Source organism: Engystomops pustulosus, chromosome 8 (assembly GCF_040894005.1).
Source record: "Engystomops pustulosus chromosome 8, aEngPut4.maternal, whole genome shotgun sequence".
NCBI classification, from domain to species: domain Eukaryota; kingdom Metazoa; phylum Chordata; class Amphibia; order Anura; family Leptodactylidae; genus Engystomops; species Engystomops pustulosus.
The window spans coordinates 119,150,688-119,176,079 of NC_092418.1; the positions used below are offsets into that span (position 1 = coordinate 119,150,688).

Consider the following 25,392-nt stretch of genomic DNA (forward strand, 5'->3'; position numbering starts at 1 on the left):
AGCATGCAGACGGAAATCAGGGGGCGTGGCCGAACGAAAACCCGACGGATTTAAAAAAAAGTGTTGCGAGACTCGCGCTTACCTTCACTAGGAATAGGCCGGTGTACTTCAGTGCATTCCGGGGAACTTCAGCGCAGCAGCGCCACCTGGTGGACGTCGGAGGAACTACCTTAGTGAATCCTGGCCGGACCCGAATCCACCGCAGAGAACGCGCCGCTGGATCGCGAATGGGCCGGGTAAGTAAATCTGCCCCATTATCTTTGTTAGTGACTTTCATCTGTTCAGTTACGAAACTGTATATCAAAATTTATCGTTATGCAGCTGAGATGCATTTTGATCTAAAGCCTTTGAATGCACAATTAAAACCATACATCCATTTTTTGAATACATGTGCAATCTATTTACCCTCCCTAGACTAGCTTATAGCTGCTTTCATTTTCCACCAAAAATTGCACCCAAGAACGAGTCTCTGAATCCCAAGTGGCCATAAAAAGAACAAGTTGTAATTGTCGGAAAAACACCAATATTATGGCAAAGACACCTCACAAATTAGCCACAAGAGGATCAACAAGCATATTAAAAAACACTGCTATTTTTGCGACCAAACACCAAACTAGCTGTGCAGCATAAATAACCATGTTTCTCTCATTTATCCTGCCAACCCTCAAAGTAAATTGACCATCAGGAGAGAAGTGTCCATCAGGGGGGACCTCTGTTTTAAGCTTTGGAGCTTGTTCCTGTGTTGGACGATGGAGGTGTCAGAGTAGTTCAATTATCAGGCAGAGAGTAATTAAATAAATAAATGTGTCATCCGATAACAATGACACAACCGAAATATGTTGTAGCCACGGAGAACTAGCGAGACCTCTGTGCGTCTTTATTTTTTGCCCTTTCAATACAAGGAGGGTTCAAGGTTAGTGCGGAAATGTGACATAAAATTAGAGATAACAAATAAAATCACACATAATAATATATTGAAAACATCATTGATGTATTTGGCAACATCTTGTCGTAGGAATTCATTGTTCATTTATTGTTATTGGACCCATAAACTGGACATAAATACAGACCATCCGGATCGTCATTCACCAGAATAGAATAACCGCTCCCCCAACAAATCCTTGGCCACATCCATTTATCAATGTCAAGTATTACATTTCAAATCAAGAACCAGATTCCCACATCCTGATCTTCCGGGGTCTCTATTTACAAACATTTATGTGTGTCCTGTGGAACGTCTCCTACAGGCCAAGATGTCTTAAGCAATCCTGTTATTTAGTGGAGAAGAGGATGAGTATATATAAATAACAAGACATAGACAAAATGTCGTTACATATCTAAACACTTAAAGACTTGAAAATGGTTTCTCCCCTGTGTAAATTCTCTCATGCTGAACAAGATTTGATTTCTTACTAAAACATTTTTCACATTCTAAACATGAAAACGGTTTCTCCCCTGTGTGAGTTCTCTCATGCTGTACAAGACTTGTTTTTTGAGAAAAACATTTGCCACATTCTGCACATGAAAACGGTTTCTCCCCTGTGTGAATTCTCTCATGCTGAACAAGACTTAATTTATGAGTAAAACATTTTCCACATTCTGAACATGAAAATGACTTCTCTCCTGTGTGAATTCTCTCATGCTGAACAAGATTTGTTTTCCAATTAAAACGTTTTCCACATTCTGAACATGAAAATGGTTTCTCCCCTGTGTGAATTCTCTCATGCTGAACAAGACTTGATTTATCAGCAAAATTTTTTCCACATTCTGAACATGAAAACGGTTTCTCCCCTGTGTGAATTCTCTCATGTTTCACAAGGTCTGATTTCTGACTAAAACATTTTTTACATTCTAAACATGAAAACGGTTTCTCCCCTGTGTGAATTCTCTCATGCTGAACAAGACGTGTTTTTTGTGTAAAACATTTGCCACATTCTGAACATGAAAACGGTTTCTCCCCTGTGTGAATTCTCTCATGTTTCACAAGGTCTGATTTCTGACTAAAACATTTTTTACATTCTGAACATGAAAACGGCTTCTCCCCTGTGTGAATTCTCTCATGTTTCACAAGGTCTGATTTCTGACTAAAACATTTTTTACATTCTAAACATGAAAACGGTTTCTCCCCTGTGTGAATTCTCTCATGCTGAACAAGACGTGTTTTTTGAGTAAAACATTTGCCACATTCTGAACATGAAAACGGTTTCTCCCCTGTGTGAATTCTCTCATGCTGAACAAGACTTAATTTATGAGTAAAACATTTTCCACATTCTGAACATGAAAATGACTTCTCTCCTGTGTGAATTCTCTCATGCTGAACAAGATTTGTTTTCCAATTAAAACGTTTTCCACATTCTGAACATGAAAATGGTTTCTCCCCTGTGTGAATTCTCTCATGCTGAACAAGACTTGATTTATCAGCAAAATTTTTTCCACATTCTGAACATGAAAACGGTTTCTCCCCTGTGTGAATTCTCTCATGCTTAACAAGACTTGATTTATGAGTAAAACATTTTCCACATTTTGAACATGAAAATGGCTTCTCCCCTGTATGAACTCTTTCATGTATCACAAGATTTGATTTCTTAATAAAACATTTGCCACATTCTGAACATGAAAACGGCTTCTCCCCTGTGTGAGTTCTCTCGTGATGAATAAGGTGTGTTTTCCGATTAAAATATTTTCCACATTCTGAACATGAAAACGGTTTCTCCCCTGTGTGATTTCTCTCATGTTGAACAAGATTTTTTCGTTCAATAAAACATTTTCCATTTTCTGAACATGAAAAAGGCTGCTCCCCTGAGTGAATGTTCTGATGTGTGAGATTCCAATTAACAGTAACATTTTTCCCATGTTCAGAACATGAAAATGTCTTCCTGGTTGCATCTGTTAGATGCTCGGCTGCTCTGTGGAGGCTTCTTTCTTGACTGTTCATCTGTGATAAATCAGAATAGATAGGACAGAATGTAATATGATCAGATGATAGATTGTTGCAATGAAGGTCTGAGGGTAAATCCCTTCTGCTGTTGTGTTCTATACATGTATCTTGTGTGATCCCACAATCATCAGCTGTAATATTTGAAGATGTCAGATGTTCCTCTGAGCTCCAGTTATCGTCATCTGCAAGGAACAAGATGTTAAATGATAACAAAGTTAATAAAATCTGTAATGAAATAAAGATTTATAACATTTCTGCATAAATTGCTAAATTGTTTCATGTCAAACCATTTCTGATTTCTGCATCACATTCTAGAAACATCTTCTCTCCTGTGTGAATTCTCAGTAAAACTCAGATTTCAGAGTAAAGCATATGTCATGTTGGGGGTCATTTATCTCAGGGTTTTATGTTTATTTGCTCTTATCTTTCATCTTATTGGGTGCATTTGCATATTTGCACCAAGAGCCTAACAAAGTTGCAGAAGAATTTAAATTTTTGTGCAACTCTAGTCACAAAAACTCAGCTTGTTGATATATCACCCTCTAAGACAAATCAAACAAGTCCAAAACCAGGAAAAAAAAGACAGACAAATGTCCAGCCTAAAGATGAATGACCCCTATTTTGTACATACAGGCGGTCCCCTACTTAAGAACACTCGACTGTTGGTAATTTCCTGTACGTTAGCCTTAGGCTACAATAAACAGCTGTAACAGTTATCACAGGTGTCTGCAATCAAACATTTTAAAAATCCAATTGTCAAAGAGACCAAAAAGAATTTGGCTGGGGGTTACCATTATAAACTATATAGTTCCGACTTACATACAAATTCAATTTAAGAAAAAACCTACAGAACCAATCTTGTACGTAGCCCCAGGACTGCCTGTATTTGAAGCTTTATATTTCAATGTATCTACATCTTTGCACCCCTACACATGTATATGACTGTACCCCTACATTTCTGCACCTCTATGGTTCTATGTCGCTTCATTCCTAACCATCTACATTCCTGCAACCCCATACTTGCACTGCTAAGCCTCAAGTTTACTATACCTCTACATAACTGCGAAACTTGTGACATAAATGTGGTGGCCAGTGTGAATACATATTGGAACGCCCCTTTCTGTGCACAGCATTGTGTCGCAACTTGAACAGTGCAGCCGCGGCACAATCCCGATGGAAGCACTTCCTAAGTTCATGTGCAATCACTTTGCAGATGTTTTTATGTGAAGTTTATGCTAGAATTCTGGTGCAGACTGCATAATAAATGTGGCCCATGGTGCTCATTCCCAATTGCGTGTTTTCTGTCTGAAACACACGTGCAAACGGCTATGCCCCTGGGTGCATTGGGACATACCAAAAAAGTACAATGAATAATGCTGCCAAACCAGCTCAAATCCTTTGTTAATATGGAATAGAATAGTGGAATATGTCATGCTATACAACATTGTAATAAGTATATGTGTACATACAGAAATACAAATATATATGTTTACATCCTTTACTTGTACACTACACATCTATATGCATTATAGCATAGATACAAGTTACACATTCTAAGGACACACATATTCTGCAGATATACAAATCCTTAATTTATGGATATTACTGGCTCATATACACTGGAGATAACAGATATTCACATCCAACATCCAAAGAAGAGGTCAGAAGAAGGATCAGTTCTACAAAGTATCGAAGGCTGTCAGTACTTACCATTCTGGGGGTCCCTGGCACCAGCGTCATGTCCTCCTTCCCAGGCTCCCTCCACCGCACATATCTGGACCTGCTCTCTCTCCATTCTGTGTCTCAGTCTCTTAGTGTAAGCTCCTCCAGTAAGATCTTCCACCAAGAAGTTCTCCTAAAGTGAGTCCTGCTTGGGTCTCTTATACCCCTTGGTCTGCCCACTCTTGTCTCAACAATCTCTCCCATGTAAATGAAGGGTGTTGGTGCTACTTCCTTATCAGCCAGACTCATTGTTTATGACACTCTGATTGTTCTCCTTTGTTATGGGTTTATCACTCCCTCCCACCAAAGAAAGGAGACCAGGATGTGTCTTTCTGATGAAACTAGATAACTTAATTTGCAAATCTTTACTCGGCCAAATGTCCCTGTGTGATTCCCTACTGATTCCACATCCTGAACAATAGGGAATGCAAATCCATGCAGACAAGGTGTCTCCGATGACCATGTGACTGCCCTGTCCTGGAAATGGCTTCATGGAGCAGAAGAATACCATACAATAAAGTGTTATTTTTGTCCATTAAAATTTTGAGATCTTTTTGCATTTTTTAAATCTTTTTAGTAATTTAACCGTAAAAAAAAAATCAGTATCGGTGGCGAATAATAAACTTTTTAATGGCAACATTTGCTGCTTTTTTGTCACTATATGATACAGTCAAGTAAATACTATAATTTGCATTGCCAAAGTTTTACTTCAACATAATTGTAAAGGTTTTAATTTCTGTATGAAATTTTTTAATTCTTCCATATATTTGTTACATCTTTTACTCTTAAACAGTGGCAAAAAAACCAAAGCCGTGAGCTCCTTTCCCAAGTTTACATTATCTAAAATTAGCCTTTATCAACGTTTTTAAATAAAAAGTAAAAAAAAATGCAATGAAAAATATATTTGGGAATTTTATAACCAAATGCCAGTGTCTGATCACAGTAATCATCATCAAATATCTAAGTTCTTTGTCATCTCAATATTTCAGGATTACATATGATGTCCAAAAATAAAAGGAATATTTAGATGTCTAAACTTTTTAAACATAAAATCCTCCTTAAACTATGGTTTTGAAATTTTGCTTCACATAAACTAATCGGATACTTTTTATAATTAAGTTAAATAAATACTATGATAATACAGACATATTGTTTTACTTTGTTGATTCTATAAACAACAAAGAAAGGCAGAAACAAAAGTAAAGTAAAAAATATACCAAATTATCTAATGAATATATAAATAAAAAGAAACTAAACACAAATAAAAACCTTGGGTAATGATGGAGTGAGATAAGAAATAACCTGGGGTCATGGTGGAGTAATTTAAAAATAACTTGGGATTGTGGTGGAGGGAGATAAGGAAAGGGTCAATCTATTCAATGTTGCGTTTCAAATAAACGAAAATCCCCTGACCGATGATATGAAAAATAATGTACTTTTCCTATTAAACTCAGCTGCTTAACCCAAAAACAGCTGCAACGCTGTATTAAAACACCTAAAATAGACCAATCACTGGGCCCCGGTGGAATACACCCTGGATACTACATGACTTGTCTTCTCTGATAGTAAGCCAAGTAAAAGAGAGTATACGTGGCACATCCCATAAAACTTCAAAACTTTATTCTTCTTACATTAAAAAGAGTGCAGGAAAAGTGACATGTAGGTAATCCACCTACGCGTTTCAGCTTGCTCTCAAGCCTTAGTCATGGTGTGGACAAACAAGCCAGCAACACGTGGGCACTCCAAACAAGCCTCCACTATCCTCAAAGTAAGTTTCTGGATATAAGGATATGTGAGACATTTTTTCCTATTTTTCTCTACGTTTGTCTTCTCTGATAGATATGTTGTGATATGTTTAATATTTAAGATTCCATAAAATTCCACAGGACTAGGGCATAGCAAATGTGGTGCCAAGATTCAAAGAAATGGTCAAAAGGCAATCAGGAAACTACAGACCTTAAAGAGATTAACTTCAGATGTTGGAGAATAGGGCAGTACAGTGCACAAACAAGACCATAATAATGATGGAAATTGTCTGAACCTATGCAGCAGGTGCATACTGCCCCCTATGTACCAGAATATAACTACTATAATACTGCCCCCTATGTACAAGAATATAACTACTATAATACTGCCCCCTATGTACAAGAATATTACTACTATAATACTGCCCCCTATGTACAAGAATATAACTACTATAGTACTGCACCCTATGTACAGGGATATAACTACTATAATACTGCCCCCTATGTACAGGTATATAACTACTATAATACTGCCCCCCTATGTACAAGAATATAACTACTATAATACTGCCCCCTATGTACAGGAATATAACTACTATAATACTGCCCCCTATGTACAAGAATATAACTACTATAATACTGCCCCCTATGTACAAGAATATTACTACTATAATACTGCCCCCTATGTACAGGAATATAACTACTATAATACTGCCCCCTATGTACAGGAATATAACTACTATAATACTGCCCCCTATGTACAGGAATATAACTACTATAATACTGCCCCCTATGTACAAGAATATAACTACTATAATACTGCCCCCTATGTACAGGAATATAACTACTATAATACTGCCCCCTATGTACAAGAATATAACTACTATAATACTGCCTCCTATGTACAAGAATATAACTACTATAATACTGCCCCCTATGTACAAGAATGTAACTACTATAATACTGCCCCTATGTACAAGAATATACTATAATACTGCCCCCTATGTACAGGAATATAACTACTATAATACTGCCCCCTGTGTACAAGAATATAGCTACTATAATACTGCCCCTATGTACAAGAATATAACTACAGACAGCAGGGCAAGGGCAGCAACTTGGGGGTCTACGGCCGTGGGTCATTCACCCCTGAACTACACCTAGAGGAGAGGGGGTTGTACCATCACCATAGACAGGGGGCATCCTCTACACCTAGAGGAGAGGAGGTTCTACCATCACCATAGACAGGGGCATCCTCTACACCTAGAGGAGAGGATGATCTACCATCACCATATACAGGGGTTATCCTCTACACCTAGAGGAGAGGAGTTTCTACCATTACCATAGACAGGGGGCAAAAAATGACACCTCACACAGCTCTGTACACCAAATTGTGAAAAAGTTATTCGCTTCAGAAGATGGAGAAATTTTTTTTCTTTTTCATACACGTCTGTTTAATATTTCAAAATGTATTAAAAGGCAATAATACCTATGTAAATTTGGTATCTCTGTGATAGTACCAAAGCAAAGAATAAAGCAGAGGAGCGTAACGTAAAAGTTGTAAAAACTGAGCCCACAAGAAAGTGACTGAAACACTTTTTGTTGCCCAACTTTTCCACATCTGGAATTTTTTTCCAGTTTCCTATTGCTTGCCATGGAATCATAAATAATGCCACAGAGAAGTCAAATTTGTTTCACAGAAAATCAGTCCTCAAACAGCTCAGTACACGAAAAAATGAAAAAGCTATGGATTTTTGAAGGTGGAGAGCGAGAAATGAGCGAAAAAACACTCCGTTAAAGACTATCTAACCATTAACCATTTGTCACATTGTAAACACAAACCGCTTCTCCCCTTTGTGAATTCTCTCATGCTGAACAAGATGGGATTTATAAACCCACTTGCACCACAATTCTGGTGGTTTTGTGCCAAAAACACTGTCTATAATGCCTTGCGCCACATTTATCAAGACTTTTAGACAGTTTTTTGGCACTTTTTCGACTTGTCCAATTAAGGAGGCGTGGCCATCAGAAACCAGGCTGATAAGAAGCATCGAGCTCATCCTGTCTTCTCTCTGGGTGACAAGGTGTAATTATCCTCCAGATACGTCCGCTAAAGATACCTAGCTACAAGCTTGGTCCCCGGTTCCTTGGTTCCTTTGAGGTAATCAAGCACATCAACCCGGTGTCCATGTCTCTCTCCTGAAGCCAGCCGTCTTGAACCGCTTCTCAAAACATTCTCCTCTTCCTGAGGCTTACTCTACTGATGTCTATGAAGTCAAGGAGGTGTTGGACATGAAGGGGTGAGAGTTAGGCGGTTCTTCCTTGTAGACTGGAAGGGGTTGAGGCCTGAGTAGAGATCCTGGGAGCCTGAAGAGAATATTTTGGGTCAAAGTCTCCTCCAGAGGTTTCTTGGGACCAAGAAGAGGGGGAGGCCGAAGGGGGAAAGGGTACTGTCACAAGTGCCCTTGCGATCCATGTCACAGATTGCGGGCATAACAGTGCCCCTCTCCATGGCACTGCCCCATCCACTAGCCCGCACTTACCTCTCCACGACCTCTCCCTTCCTGGCTGCGCGCCGCCACTCGAATATTTAAAGGGCCAGTGCATCTTTGATTGGCGCTGTCACTTCCACACACATATTCTGCACATGTACACATCCTGTATTTATGGAAATTACTGGTTCATATACACTGGATATAACAGATATTCACATCCAACATATGTACCAGGTTCTTGGAAACATTTTGTGGTAGTGGATATAGAAATAATGGGACAGAGGAGAAATAATTTCACAAAAACAATAAAGGCTGTCAGTACTCACCATTCTGGGGGGTCCCTGGCACCAGCGTCATGTCCTCCTTCCCAGACTCCCTCCTCCGCACATATCTGGACCTGCTCTCTCTCCATTCTGTGTCTCAGTCTCTTAGTCTAAGCTCCTCCAGTAAGATCTTCCACCAAGAAGTTCACCCATGTGAGTCCTGCTTGCGTCTCTTATACACCTTGGTCTGCCCCTTCTTGTCTCAAAAAGCTCCCCCATGTAAATGAAGGGTGTTGGTCCCACTTCCTTATCAGTCAGGCTGATGGTTTATGACACTGAGGGCATTACATTAGATATGGGTGCATCATCCTTTTTGGTATACTGATTTATTTTTATTATGGTGTCCTTGCTTCGATTTTGTCTTCATCCAGAATTCACTTTCCTGGTTTAATAAAAAGCCTAATTGTGTGTTTTCACTGGTGTAAAGTAGATACTTACCATCCAGGTCTGCAATGTAAACGTCTCTAAGCAACAGTTGGTATCCGGGTCCCTACGCTATGGAATGGGGGATTGGCCTGTATTCAGGTGGGTGGAGACTTCACCACGACTCTGGTGACTGGTGGATCGGGGCGCTCCTACTTTGGTGACATCTCCGATTCGTCACTAGTACATAGAGTATTGATAGTGGCTAAGTGAAGGCGCATTGGTCAAGCCCTCTTTTGGTGGGCGGAGCTTAGGCTATAAATAGCCGCTCGTGCATGCTAGATGCGCGGCCCAACTAGAGCCAGCATCCTGTCTAGATACTTAGCGAGTGTTATGTGTAATAACTATGAGCCAGTTAGATAGGGTCTAAATTTATACAGCATCCCGGCTCTGAACTGATGCACTAACTTGCTAACACCACTAACCTTGACAGCATAACGCATTGACAAATACAAGAGGGTCATAGTATCAGCGGTGCGATATGGAGCGCTGTGGCTCAGGTGCTTCTATATAATCCACTTCACACCTCTGATGAACTGCTACGCTTACCAATAGCAGGGAAACGCGTTAGGTGTACTGCTGTGCCATGAGAATATTGTAACACGCCACTTTTAAGGGTTTTATGTATAGGAACATGAGCCAAGAGATACAATTGAAGGGAATCCTTCCTACTGGCTCTGTTCTAGCACTTTAGTAGGTCCTCCAATGGGCTGATATATGGAAGCGTGTGACCAGTCTCCAATTCAACTAGCACTGCAACATAATCAGGGTAATTAGTGAGGTGACACATTATCCCTCTTACCCAAGTTCATATGTATATGACTGGCACACTTTCCCCAGAGGAGTTACCTAAGTCTGTAATTGCACAGATCTAGTGTAAGGCTCTTTTTGGTTATTTTTCATGGGCCTAGTTTTTGTAATAAATAAAGATTTGAGATTTTAATGTTCCACTCTACAGGCAGTTTTTGCTCTATTTGCTATTTAAATGATTAAGGGACATAAACAGATAATTTTGGATGGTTGATATTGTTAATGATATATTTCTCTATGGTGGCCATCTTGGAGAAAGAGAACCAAACAGAAGCCATTTTAAGTATTAGCTGGGGGTCAAGCACTGTCCAGCTAAGGTCATGATTCAAACTTCATTTTTTTGTAACCTGTTTGCTCGCCTGCCAACTAATTCCCTTGACATTTAATGAGAAGCCAGTCTGTCCTTCATCTTTTGTTATATATCTTGGTTCTAGCGCCAGCTTATCTCCTTCTCCTCAGGGAAATTAGTATAAACATGTCTGTGAACAAGGCCAATCAACCTTTTCTGAGAATGTGCTGGTAAATTCATTATGGCCAATAGCATTACAGTATTCTTAACTTCTTCTTCACACACCCCCCCCCCCCAATTCTGCTTTTTCTGTTTTGATATATGACTGTGGTTTTTGAAATAAAGAGTGTGATTTGGGTGCAGCTAAAGACCGTGTCTGCGTCTTGGGTTTGTTCTCTCCTCCTGGTACCAGGAGCCATGAAAGATTTAATTTGAAAGTCACCATGCAATGGGGGGTCTGAGACCCAGATAAAAATCTCTAACAATATACTATATAGTTTCTTTAAAACCATGACTTACCTCACGCTACCCAAGATAGCTCCTGCAAACAACTCCCATGTGGGACAAATGGCCTCAAGTGGTTACACCAGGAGAAGAACCTTGATAAGGGAGAGATACTTTGTGGCAAGAGAGTTTCTACTGTGGTTGTGGGACAATGATATTGAGGTACTTGATATTTAACCTAGTATTAGGAGTTAAAGGTGCCAGGACCTTTATGATATTTGTGTGTTCTTATGGACCTCACCTCGGCGTTATCCTATAGTGTGATATTGCCCAGAGAGAAACCTTAACCCACAAGTAACATCTACTGGAGACACATGGACTAGGGTGATATTCTGAATACAATATGGCTCCCACATGTTGAGGAACAGCCCCCTTAACCAGGGATCATAAATGGCCATGTCTCTGATCAATTAGAACCTAAAAATGTCAAAAATAAAGGCAAGTGAATTTGTAGATTAAAAACCGGTGGGACGTCACAAGTGTGTGGAGATGTTGGGGAGGGCTGAGGAGCAAATCCGGGAATGGATTTCCATAACACGCAGAGTCCATCCTCACACTATGTGGTGCTGAATACAAGAAGAGTGTATGGGCCTATTTGAATAAGTTTGGCTTCTTTTTACATAAACTTCACTGATAGAATACAATGGGGGCATTCATTCATAGCGGTGAAAGGTCTGGTATTCCGGAGCACAAATTGTCCAATTTTTAGATTGGGATGTTAGATTTTGGCACAGGAGCTGAATGACTTGGCACACAACCGAAAAGGTTCTGAACTTGCTCCACATTTATGCAGGTGAAATAGAACCTGGTCAACAGCTTTTAGCTTGTCTAATTGGACGCTAAAAAATGTGCCTAAAAAAGTGTTGGGAACCTAGAAGCACAGGAAACGCGTTGGGTTCACAAGTTGCGCCCAAATTCAGGTACCAAACAAAAGGCATGAGGATTGTGAAGAGGAACAATATTGTGGCGGCGATACCTCATAAATATGGCTAAAAAAAATCTGCCAAAAACGGGTAGAAAGCCAATAAAAAATTCCCTCCAATGTTCTTTGTTACTTAGGTAAAAATTCAGGTGGTTCCTTTATCTACATTTTTCTCTGCTTCTCTGTATATGTATTACGATTGTCGAAGTCCTCCAACTTTTTTCATGTGTACAGGCGGTCCCCTACCTAAGAACACCTGACTTACATACGACCCCTAGTTACAAACGGACCTCTGGATGTTGCCAATTTACTGTACTTTATCCTTAGGTTACAATAAACAGCTGTAACAGTTATCACTGGTGTCTACAATGAAGCTTTATTATGAATCCAGGTTCTAATGAAAATCCAACATTTTTAAAATTCAATTGTCACAGAGACCAAAAAAAAATTTGGCTGGGGGTTACAATGATAAAGTATACAGTTCCGACTTACATACAAATTCAACTTAAGAACAAACCTACAGTCCCTATCTTGTATGTAACCCGGGGACTGCCTGTAGTTTATTGGTTGATACATTTCATATAATTCTTTATAAATCATTTACAAATGTTGATAAAAAAAAATGAACATGACTTCTCCCCGTGTGGTTTCTTTTATATCTCATTATATAAACACTTATCACTTTCTGAACGTTAACATGCTTTCTGGCCTGTGTGGATTCTTTGATGTCTGTTGAGATGTGATTTCCATGTAAAACATTTCCCACATACTGTACATGAATACGGCTTCTCCCCTGTGTGGATTTTCTTATGTTCAATAAGACCCGATTTCTGAATAAAACATTTGCCACATTGTGAGCATGAAAATGGCTTCTCCCCTGTGTGAATTCTCTCATGTTTAACAAGATCTGCTTTATTATTAAAACTTTTGCCACACTCAGAACACAAAAATGTTTTCTCCCCTGTGTGAATTCTCTTATGTATTTTGAGCACCCCATTTAGAGAAAAACATTTGCCACATTCAGAACATGAAAATGGCTTCTCCCCTGTGTGAATTCTCCTATGTGTAATAAGAGCTGATTTCTGAATAAAACATTTACCACATTCTGTGCAGGAAAACGGCTTTACCCCTGTGTGGATTCGCTCGTGTTCGATAAGAACTGATTTCCGAATAAAACATTTGCCACATTCGGGGCATGGAAATGGCTTCTCCCCTGTGTGAGTTCTCTCATGCACAACAAGATGTGATTTGTGATTAAAACCTTTGCCACATTGTGAACATGAAAATGGTTCCTCTCCTGTGTGAGTTCTCTCATGTATAACAAGCGTGATTTGTGATTAAAATCTTTTCCACATTCTAAACATGAAAACGGCTTCTCCCTGGGGTGACTTCTTGGACGTTCATCTCGTTGGTGAGTTCTTTTATGTCTATTAGTCTGTGATCTCTCAGAACCGATGCCCAATGTACCAGAATCCGATGATAGATCATTGTGAAGGGCTGAGCTTGAATCATCAGCTATAATATCAGGACATATCAGATGTTCCTCTGAGCTGGAGGTGACGTTATCTGCTGGGGACAATAGTGTCAAATTGGATCAAATCTCTGATGATATTAATATTTTATACCATTTCTATTTCATCTCTCAAGTCTAATCAGCTGTGAATTCAGTGTCATATATTTGCCACATTTTGAGCACAAAAACAAAACTTCTCTCCTGTGTAAACTCTAAGCACAGATCTAAACCCTTATTATATTATAATTATAATTCAGGCTTTATATCTTACTTTTATACTGTGATAGGACAATGGATAAAAGGAACTTTGCTCATGCAGAACACAAAGCAGAACTATACCTTCCCTATACGTCTACACCACTGCACCCTTATACCTCTACATCCCTGCACCCCTATACCTCTACATGCCTGCACCCCTGTACCTCTACATCCCTGCACCCCTATACCTCTACACCCCATGCACCCCTATACCTCTACATCCCTGCACCCCTATACCTCTGCATCCCTGCACCCCTATACCTCTACATCCCTGCACCCCTATACCTCTACATGCCTGCACCCCTATACCTCTACATACCTGCACCCCTATACCTCTACATACCTGCACCCCTGTACCTCTACATCCCTGCACCCCTATACCTCTACATTCCTGCACCTCTATACCTCTACATCCCTGCACCCCTATACCTCTACATCCCTGCCCCCTATACCTCTACATCCCATACACCCCTATACCTCTACATCCCTGCACCCCTATAACTCTACATCCCTGAACCCCTGTACCTCTACATCCCTGCACCCCTATACCTCTACATCCCTGCACCCCTATACCTCTACATCCCTGCACCCCTGTACCTCTACATCCCTGCACCCCTATACCTCTACATCCCTGCACCCCTATACCTCTACACCCCTGCACCCCTATACCTCTACATCCCTGCACCCCTATACCTCTACATCCCTGCACCCCTATACCTCTACATCCCTACACCCCTATACCTCTACATCCCTGCACCCCTATACCTCTACATCCCTGCACCTCTATACCTCTACATCCCTGCACCTCTATACCTCTACACCCCTGCACCCCTATCGATCTACATCCCTGCACCCCTACACATCTACATCCCTGCACCCCTATACCTCTACATCCCTGACCCCTATAACTCTACATCCCTGCACCCCTATTCCTCTACATCCCTGCACCCCTATACCTCTACATCCCTGCACCACTATACATCTACATCCCTGCACCCCTATACCTCTACATCCCTGCACCCCTATACCTCTACATCCCTGCACCCCTATTCCTTTACATCCCTGCACCCCTATACCTCTACATCCCTGCACCCCTATACCTCTACATCCCTGCACCCCTATTCCTCTACATCCCTGCACCCCTATACCTCTACATCCCTGCACCCCTATACCTCTACATCCCTGCACCCCTATTCCTCTACATCCCTGCACCCCTATTCCTCTACATCCCTGCACCCCTATACCTCTACATCCCTGCACCCCTATTCCTCTACATCCCTGCACCCCTATACCTCTACATCCCTGCACCCCTATACCTCTACATCCCTGCACCCCTATACCTCTACATCCCTGCACCCCTATTCCTCTACATCCCTGCACCCCTATACCTCTACATCCCTGCACCCCTATTCCTCTACATCCCTGCACCCCTATACCTCTACATCCCTGCACCCCTATACCTTTACATCCCTGCACCCCTATACCTCTGCACCTATAGGAAATATTTGTGAAATTAAGGTTACACTTTAAGCTGCTAAAAATGATGGATTCAGATAATGTCCATGGAGGCCTTGAGCACAGACACCGCAAAAATGCAACACACCACAAACATCCCAGACACCAGAGCCAACTAGCTGTACACACAGATAAAACTGCTATACGTGGTACAGGTGAATAATGCTGACATGTACAACTAACCCTAATCCCAGGCAAAAATACAGAGCTCAATATTTTTCATGAATATGAAATAGCGCAGTAGAATATGTTGTGTTGTATAAGAGTTTATGTATACACATTTTTAGATCCATGACTTGTACACAGGGGCGTTGCTAGGGTCGCAAAAGATCAGGGGCACGGGCCCCAATGCATATGTACCACTGGTCACCCCTGGGGAGTTTACCAAACAGACATCTTATGTTCTTATGTTCCTTACTCCTCCCCTCTCCATATGAAGTCGTGCAGCCAGACTGTACTTTCCAGAAAGATCTTTTTTCCAGCAATGGCACGGTGGCGCAAAAGTGTGCTCACCATACCGGGGACTCCTATGGCAGCTGTATGTCACCAAAAATGCCCCTGTAATGTCCTTTGCAACCCCCTGTAATGTCCTCATGGCCCCCAAAAAGGTCCTCTGCAGCCCCCTTTCATATCCTCATAGCCCCCTTCATGTCCTCCGCAGCCCCCTTTCATGTCCTCCGCAGCCTCCTTTCATGTCCTCCGCAGCCTCCTTTCATGTCCTCATAGCCCCCTTTCATGTCCTCATAGCCCCCTTTCATGTCCTCATAGCCTCCTTTCATGTCCTCCGCAGCCCCCTTTCATGTCCTCATAGCCCCCTTTCATGTCCTCCGCAGCCCCCTTTCATGTCCTCCGCAGCCTCCTATCATGTCCTCCGCAGCCTCCTTTCATGTCCTCATAGCCCCCTTTCATGTCCTCATAGCCCCCTTTCATGTCCTCATAGCCCCCTTTCATGTCCTCCGCAGCCCCCTTTCATGTCCTCATAGCCCCCTTTCATGTCCTCATAGCCCCCTTTCATGTCCTCATAGCCCCCTTTCATGTCCTCATAGCCTCCTTTCATGTCCTCATAGCCTCCTTTCAAGTCCTCATAGTCTCCTTTCATGTCCTCATAGCCCCCTTTCAAGTCCTCATAGCCCCCTTTCTTGTCCTCATAGCCCCCTTTCTTGTCCTCATAGCCCCCTTTCTTGTCCTCATAGCCTCCTTTCAAGTCCTCATAGCCCCCTTTCATGTCCTCACAGCCCCCTTTCATGTCCTCACAGCCCCCTTTCATGTCCTCATAGCCCCCTTTCATGTCCTCATAGCCCCCTTTCTTGTCCTCATAGCCCCCTTTCTTGTCCTCATAGCCTCCTTTCATGTCCTCATAGCCCCCTTTCTTGTCCTCATAGCCCCCTTTCATGTCCTCATAGCCCCCTTTCATGTCCTCATAGCCCCCTTTCATATCCTCATAGCCCCCTTTCATGTCCTCATAGCCTCCTTTCATGTCCTCATAGCCTCCTTTCAAGTCCTCATAGTCTCCTTTCATGTCCTCATAGCCCCCTTTCAAGTCCTCATAGCCCCCTTTCTTGTCCTCATAGCCTCCTTTCTTGTCCTCATAGCCTCCTTTCAAGTCCTCATAGCCCCCTTTCATGTCCTCACAGCCCCCTTTCATGTCCTCATAGCCCCCTTTCATGTCCTCATAGCCCCCTTTCTTGTCCTCATAGCCCCCTTTCATGTCCTCATAGCCCCCTTTCATGTCCTCATAGCCCCCTTTCATGTCCTCATAGCCTCCTTTCATGTCCTCATAGCCTCCTTTCAAGTCCTCATAGCCCCCTTTCTTGTCCTCATAGCCCCTTTCTTGTCCTCATAGCCTCCTTTCTTGTCCTCATAGCCCCCTTTCATGTCCTCATAGCCCCCTTTCATGTCCTCATAGCCTCCTTTCATGCCCACCACAGTACCCTGTAATGTTGACCACAGCCCCCCATGTCCTCATAACCCCCTGTAGTAGTCCCCACAGTCTCCTTAATGTTATTAACAGACTCCAAAAAGTTCCCCCCAGCCCCCCCCTTCCCCCTCTCCATCTCCTCGTAGCCTCCAGCCACAAGTAATTCCTCCCCCCCTCAGACACTCACCCGTGTCTTCCCTCCGGCTGGACTGCAGGACTGTGGTGCGGTGACGTCATCACCTGGCGTCTCCTGCTCCCGGCAGCTGTAGTGAGCTGCTAGAAGCTGGAGACGCTGGGTCATCGCGTCTCCTGCTCTCTGCAGTGGTGAATGGAGCTGACGGCTCCTTCACCACTACAGTGCTCATCGCTATCTACGTCCTGAGGATGTAGATAGTGATGAGAGTGGGGAAATCCCCCTGCACAGTTGACATTCGGGGCACAGGTCAAAAGATCCGGGGCCCGTGCCTTTGCCCTAGCGACGCCCCTGCTTGTACATATGCACATGGATACACATAACCTCATACATTACACACTATCAGGACATGTACTGCACATATACACTGCACATGTATGGAGATTACTGCCTCCTCTCCCCCTGACTACGTTATCACAGATCAGTTTCTTGGACACATTATGGGAAAGGATAATTGCAGAAGGAAGGGAAACAGAAGAGAAATCAGATCTAGGAAGTAATGACTGATAAGTCCATCAGTTCTCACCATTCTGGGGGTCCCCGGCCCCAGCGTCATGTCCTCCTTCCCAGGCTCCCTCCTCTGCACATATCTGGTCCTGTTCTCTCTCCATTCTGTGTCTCAGTCTCTCAGTCTAAGCTCCTCCAGTAAGATCTTCCACTAAGAAGTTCTCCTCATGTGGGTCCTGCTCTGGTCTCTTATAGCCCTTGGTCTGTCCCCTCTTGGAGATACCGTACCTAATGATGAAAGATCTTCCCCCCATGTAAATGAAGGGTGTCGGTGACGTTTGCTATCAGCCAGGCCGAGCACTTATCATGCTGCAACATCCCCCACCGGGGCCTAGCCCTTGAGGTGAGGCCTGGTGACAGCCGGGGCCCGCGGTACCGGAGTGGCTGGCGGTTGCGGCCTAAGCACGCTATTGTCACGGTGCTTGGTACGGGGGAACCGGAGGGCTGTCCTACAGCCTGGCAGGTCTCCAGCAGGGTGGTGTTGGCAAGAAAAGATGAGGGAGCGGCTGCTATAGCGGATCTCCCTGGGGCAACCCCTTAATGTCCCGAGTGTGAGTCTCTGGGTGATGGACAGGGTGCCGGTGATGATGGTAGTTGTAGTAGCAGGGACCAGACGGAGACAGAAGTTGAAGAAAACAACTTACAGTTCGTTTATTGCAACCGGCAGGAACTGCAGAAAACGTGTCTTTAACAGGTGGAGTACTGGAGAGGTATTTGGAGGGAGCCACAGGATGTATTTCACCAGCCTGGATGTATAGGGCAGGCTGGGAGGCAGCTGTGTCCTTAGAGGAGGCTTCAGCTCGGTCCTGGATCTCTTCAGGTATCACCCTTGAAGGTAGGAATGATACCCCTTTTCCTCACTACACTACCTCTAGTCTTAGCTTCCACTTCAGGCAGGGGCTAGGCTCTTCCTGCACTGGTCTGGTATGCTAGAGTCTCTGAGCTGCTGCTCAGCTAACTACTCTCTGCTTGTGTCCTACAGACCCAGAGGGCCTGACTAGGACCGGTCTCTCTCCTGAGAGAGATTTCTCTCTTTCTCCTCTAGAACATTCCAGGCTAGGGGGTTTTATTACCTCCCTTTGGTCAGGTGGTGGCTGCTCCTCCAATTACCTCTCAGTGCACAGAGACAGGAGGCAACACATATCATTGGATAATAGAAATTACATCACATATTAACATCTGCCTTGCCAGGCAGGATTAACCACTGCAATATCCCTATGTCCTCTTAGAACCATGTTGTGTAATGGGATTACATGCAGGTGGGACGTATTCGCAAGCACTACCTCGCCATTGCATCGGCGAGGGTGTTGCATACCCCGGGGGCAATTGAAAGAGCCGCCCTCGGCTCGACTACAGATGGTTTGGGGCACAGAGGGGCTAAAGGCACTTCTGGGAAGTGCAGGCTATGTGAGGTGTAGGGACAAACCGCCCATGGTCCTGGAGACAGGCACCTGGGTTGGTGTCGGACTAAGACAAAAATATAGCTTTATGACAGTTGGTCGCTGACGCCATTAAACCGAACTGTACAGTAGGAAAGGTGTGGTGTCATGTCCTGTAATCCACTCCTTGCACCAAGGCCTGTATATTTGTTTGATCAACGCTTCTTCCCTGGCGGCAATTATATGGTGTCTATCTGCATTGCGTTAGCATATGCGACACAAGTACCTCCTGACTGACAACCTTACCCATGTATGAGTGGCATCCAGGTGCTATCTGTGTAACACCCCCGGTCCCCTAAAGACCCGCAGTTTACGGACTACCCCCATGTGCAAACCTCAGTTTGAGGGATCAGGTAGCGGTCAGTGTTTTACACAAAAAGACGGTCCGACACAGCCACACTACAACCTGAAAAGCCTATAAAAGGGTTAATGCAGACTACTGGCAGATATGACAGTGTGCAAACAGGTGAAAAATTCACATTGGCTTAGGAGCCCAATGGGTACACATCTTGAAACGTTACAAACGTTACAGAAGTAGATAGGCTACTCAGGGTAGCAGGATCAAATGTCTCTTTTCCTGAAAAGGAAAGGCATAAAAGTGCATGCATAATATCCGTACCTAAAAGGAAGGCATTAAGTGCAGAATAATAAGTCAATAGACATAGCAACTTTTCCCTGGAGTATCTGGCAAAAGTCTCACAGAAGGTCTCTAGTGACAAAGTCCATCTTCTGGGTACAGCCCTTGATGTGGGGAAAAGTGCACTGGGAAGCAAAGGGTCTCCTCTATTTGGAGAGGGACAGAGTCCTTTGAAGAAATCCCTGCTGTGGCAGAGGAAGGGTGCTATCATAGCACATGACAATAATCAGTTCAAGGAATGTCTCTTGACTGAGATAAATAAGGGTAAGAGTCTCAGGAAAGTCTCTGGCTCTTTGGGGTAAATGGAGATAAATACACATATATTTACAATGGACAAAGTACCTGGAGAGGGCTACAGCCCTTCAGGGATTAGTCAGTATCGCTGGGTTCAGCAAAGGCAGGATCCAGCTCCTGCAGGGAATCCTGTGCATCCTCAGCGGGAGTAGGTGCCGGCTGGGGACACCCGGTGGCAGCAGTGGGTACTGCAGGTGCAGCAACATCCTCAGGACCTTCAGGGGGAGGAGCGCTGTCGCCCGGGGTGTCGGCTGTTCCAGCCGGGGGCTCAACTGAGCCAGGGACCACAGAGGGGTCCAGGAAAAAATAAACGGAGTCCAGCGGCCGCGCCGCGGCTCCTTCCAGCTCCGGTTCTTCCGGGGCCGGGTCATCACCCCATTGATAACCGACACGGGGAGATGCGGGCCTAGATGGAACCTCCGGACAAGGTTCACTAGCCGGGATGTCTTCTCCCACAGAAGAGCCGCGGGACCTGGCAATGCTCCCGGCAGGGGAGACAGTGGGGGTGGCGCCCTGGATCATGCACGGCCCATGGATAGCAATGGGACCCGTACTCACAATTACTGTGGATGGGGCATTCACGTGGGTCACCGCCCGGGGACTTGCAGCCGAGGAGGAAGAGGTGTTCGGAGACTCCGGCCACTCGTCATCCTCATACCAGTCGTCCTGCGGGAAGTAACGGTCCTCGTCGGAATCGGGGATCCGGATCACGCCAGCCGCCCAGGGTCCTCGAGGTCCTTCCTGCAGGGAGAACTCGATGCACTCTCCCGGCTTCAGGTTGTGCATGCTCTCCGGCAGATCAGGTCTCTTGACGGACCGGCGGGGTATAAATACTTCCCGTCCGGTGTAGTCCTGGGTGGCGAAGCCATAGCCCTTCCGCTTGTCGAAGAACCGGACCATGCCGGTGGTGCGATTCTTCTCGACCCAAGCTCCAGCTGTAGATCGACCGGCCATATACCGCTGGGCCTCCTTCTCTCGGCGTCGCTGGTCCGAGACAGCGTCTCGGAGTCGCCGGCGGGCGGCCTCACCTCGGCCTTGAGGCTGCGGAGGTTTCGGTGCTGGGGCTCGTGGCTCCGGTTCAGGCTCGGATCTCCTTGGGCGACAGGTAGGTGCCGGAACAGGAGCAGGAACCACCGGAGGGACAGGAACCACTACAGCGGGGCTAGCAGGCCGCGTGGCAGGAGTAGTAGGCCTCGGAGCAGGTGGAGCGGCAACACTAGGCCCCGGCGTTGGCTCAGTAGGAGTCGGGGCCTCCCCACGTGGCGCCTCCACGTGGACCCGCGGTACCGGGATGGTAGCCGGGATAGGGACGAGGAACCGCCCGGGTGGGATTTGGTACTGCATCACCGTTTGGTAACATGTCCTGGTGACGAAGGCCCGAGTCAATCCTCGGTGCAGCCGATGTCCAGCGGAGGGTCTTCGGACAGGCTGCGCAGAGACCACCACCATAGTCTCTAGGACCTCGTAAAACTCCGGACGCTCCACAGGAGGGAGAGGCGGAGGACCCCACATGGCGTTGTCCTCGCTGTCCAAAGTCCACTCCAGTTCTGGCGCTTCTCTGAGGCAGGGCAGGAAGTCCGCCTCGAGCCAGTAGGAGGAGTCCAAGTCCTTCCCGCCAAGAGCTGTGGCGGGCTCTAATTTTTCCTGCGCCACAGGAGGCGGGGTTCGCGCGCTTCGCGCGGGGGTGGAGCTTGATGCGTCATCTGGGTTTCCCGCCAGTGAAGGTTTTGGCGGGCTGGAATTATTTGCTGCGCCACAGTTTCTGAGGTAAAAATCTTTAGGCGCGGCAGCGCCGGATGTAGCAGAGCTGGTACAGTTCTTGCCAGGATTAACCTCTGGAGTGCGGGAGCGGCGCTCGACCGCACGTGGCAGCAGTATAACACAGTTCATTCCAGAAACACACAAGTCCTTGGGCCTAAACCCGGATGGCAGCAGGGTTAGGCAGCACAGTCTTTAATGCCGTAATAAGGCACAGAAGTATCAATCCTGTTTGTGACGCCACTTGCAACATCCCCCACCGGGGCCTAGCCCTTGAGGTGAGGCCTGGTGACAGCCGGGGCCCGCGGTACCGGAGTGGCTGGCGGTTGCGGCCTAAGCACGCTATTGTCACGGTGCTTGGTACGGGGGAACCGGAGGGCTGTCCTACAGCCTGGCAGGTCTCCAGCAGGGTGGTGTTGGCAAGAAAAGATGAGGGAGCGGCTGCTATAGCGGATCTCCCTGGGGCAATCCCTTAATGTCCCGAGTGTGAGTCTCTGGGTGATGGACAGGGTGCCGGTGATGATGGTAGTTGTAGTAGCAGGGACCAGACGGAGACAGAAGTTGAAGAAAACAACTTACAGTTCGTTTATTGCAACCGGCAGGAACTGCAGAAAACGTGTCTTTAACAGGTGGAGTACTGGAGAGGTATTTGGAGGGAGCCACAGGATGTATTTCACCAGCCTGGATGTATAGGGCAGGCTGGGAGGCAGCTGTGTCCTTAGAGGAGGCTTCAGCTCGGTCCTGGATCTCTTCAGGTATCACCCTTGAAGGTAGGAATGATACCCCTTTTCCTCACTACACTACCTCTAGTCTTAGCTTCCACTTTAGGCAGGGGCTAGGCTCTTCCTGCACTGGTCTGGTATGCTAGAGTCTCTGAGCTGCTGCTCAGCTAACTACTCTCTGCTTGTGTCCTACAGACCCAGAGGGCCTGACTAGGACCGGTCTCTCTCCTGAGAGAGATTTCTCTCTTTCTCCTCTAGAACATTCCAGGCTAGGGGGTTTTATTACCTCCCTTTGGTCAGGTGGTGGCTGCTCCTCCAATTACCTCTCAGTGCACAGAGACAGGATGCAACACATATCATTGGATAATAGAAATTACATCATATATTAACATCTGCCTTGCCAGGCAGGATTAACCACTGCAATATCCCTATGTCCTATTAGAACCATGTTGTGTAATGGGATTACATGCAGGTGGGACGTATTCGCAAGCACTACCTCGCCATTGCATCGGCGAGGGTGTTGCAATGCCCTGAGTGTTCTCCTTTGTTATGGGTTTATCATTCCCTTTTCCCAAACAAATGCGGCCAGGACTTCCCGATGGAGCTAAATATCTCCATTTACAAGTATTTACTAGGCTGAATGTCTCCCGGTGATTCCCTACTGATTTCACATCCTGAACAATAGGAAATGCAAATCCCTCCATGCATGTGACTTACTGGGAAGATCATACTATAAAGTCTTATTTTCATCCATGTTAGAAGACTCTGCTCCTTGACAGTGATTATGGTTGTGAACATCCCGTGTAAAACTTCCCTCTCCAGCATCTCATCTCATCAGATGATTGAAGGCAATTATTAAGATAAAAGTGTTTGGAGAAAATGAGCTTCATCATTACAAGGCACATGAGTAAGTCAGAGGGATTTCCTAGGTACAGCTATTACTTTGTGATAATTTACTATAGATTTTAGTTTTTATTTCATTTTTTTTAATCACCTTATTCCATTAAAAGAGTTTCCACAATCCAGGACATAAATCCCATGTGCTGGGCCATGGAAACTCTTTGTATGGAATAACCCAGACCAGAGGATATCTTTAGGGAAGGAATTGCCCAGGCCAAACTATACTCCTCCAGTGCAGAATATTCCTCTCTAACATGAAACCAGTTCCTAGTGTGATCCTTCTACGAATACATTGTCATGGAGGCGAGAGAACGAGGCTCCCGCTGACAGCTCTGCTATTCCTTGTGGATGAGTTCATTTGTAACCAGGTCAAATCATTTTTTGTGCTTTAACTGAATATTCAGAAAGCCGGAGTTTCCACATTTCTATGGGATTTTTGGTGGTGGTGTCCACATTACTGGGTCCCCAGGAGAGGCAGGAGAGGAGGCCGCGCTGTGTGGTTGTGTTCTCTGTGTATTTGGTTGTATACAGTATATAGTCACATTTATGTTATGTGTCCTGTAGTTTTAGCTGTAAGAATCTGTGAGGGTTGTATGTTACTTCTGTGATGTATAAAGTTATTGGGGGTTATGGGAAATGGCAGAGAATAAGCGGCTGGATAGAGATGTTTGAGTAACACAACAAGTAGATTAGATGATGCAGAGACACAGACATCGTTTGCTGCATCTACGGAGATCTGAAAGATCCCACACAAATATCTTTATCTTATAGGTCCAGAATAATAGAGGGAGATGGGTTGATACAAGGAGGAGTTATGGGCAGATCACATTATTACACGTGGTAACATATTGCTGGTATCTTTGACATATTTGGCGACATCTTGTGGTTCAGAACTCGGTAAAAGTTCATTTATCTGAGAGTGAACCCAAAACTGGACATGAATGAAGAACATCTAGAGCCTTAATAAAACACAATAACAAATGTCCTTCTACGTATATTCTGAGGTCCGAAACATTGTGCAACATTCATCCACTGGGGAAAAGATGATAACATTGACCCAGATATATAAAAGTGGTGTCATCTGCCCCGGTGCAGTTTTCCTCTTCCTGTGCAGGTTGTGCCAGATAATTCATAGCGACGCGTCACCGTGTTCATTTATCAGGTGCGATCGGCGCTGCTATGGAAAGTTACACAGTTACATCTTACAGCCGCAACACAAAAATGGCACAAACACTTCATACATACACGTGCACAATCCAAAGACAATAAACCTGGCACAGACACAATGATATCTGATCTGGGGGTAAATTGTCTTTAGAGGACAATATGGAAGCTGAGCTGTGGTGATGTATAAATATCAGATATATAGATTTATATTCATCAAAGTGTAAGATGTGACCGATACTCTCACAGAAACAATGGGAAAGGCCTAGAACCAGGGGAAGAGACAACAATAACCATCCCTTATACACATTCTCTAAGATGGAGGATGGGAGTCACACAGAGACATTCGGCCTAGTAAACACTTGTAAATGAAGTTATTGAGCTCCATGAGAAAGACACATCC

At 44.7% G+C, this 25,392-nt stretch overlaps 1 protein-coding gene across 1 annotated transcript in view; it reads right to left on the minus strand.

Moving 5' to 3' along the window:
* The window catches only part of LOC140075962 (uncharacterized), a 795,288-nt gene that overhangs the window by 33,603 nt on the left and 736,293 nt on the right, over positions 1 to 25,392 (minus strand). The window contains 3 exon segments of the mRNA XM_072122420.1: positions 1,362 to 2,791; positions 12,873 to 13,498; positions 13,501 to 13,550. Of these exon segments, the coding sequence (XP_071978521.1) occupies positions 1,362 to 2,791; positions 12,873 to 13,498; positions 13,501 to 13,550 (2,106 nt within the window).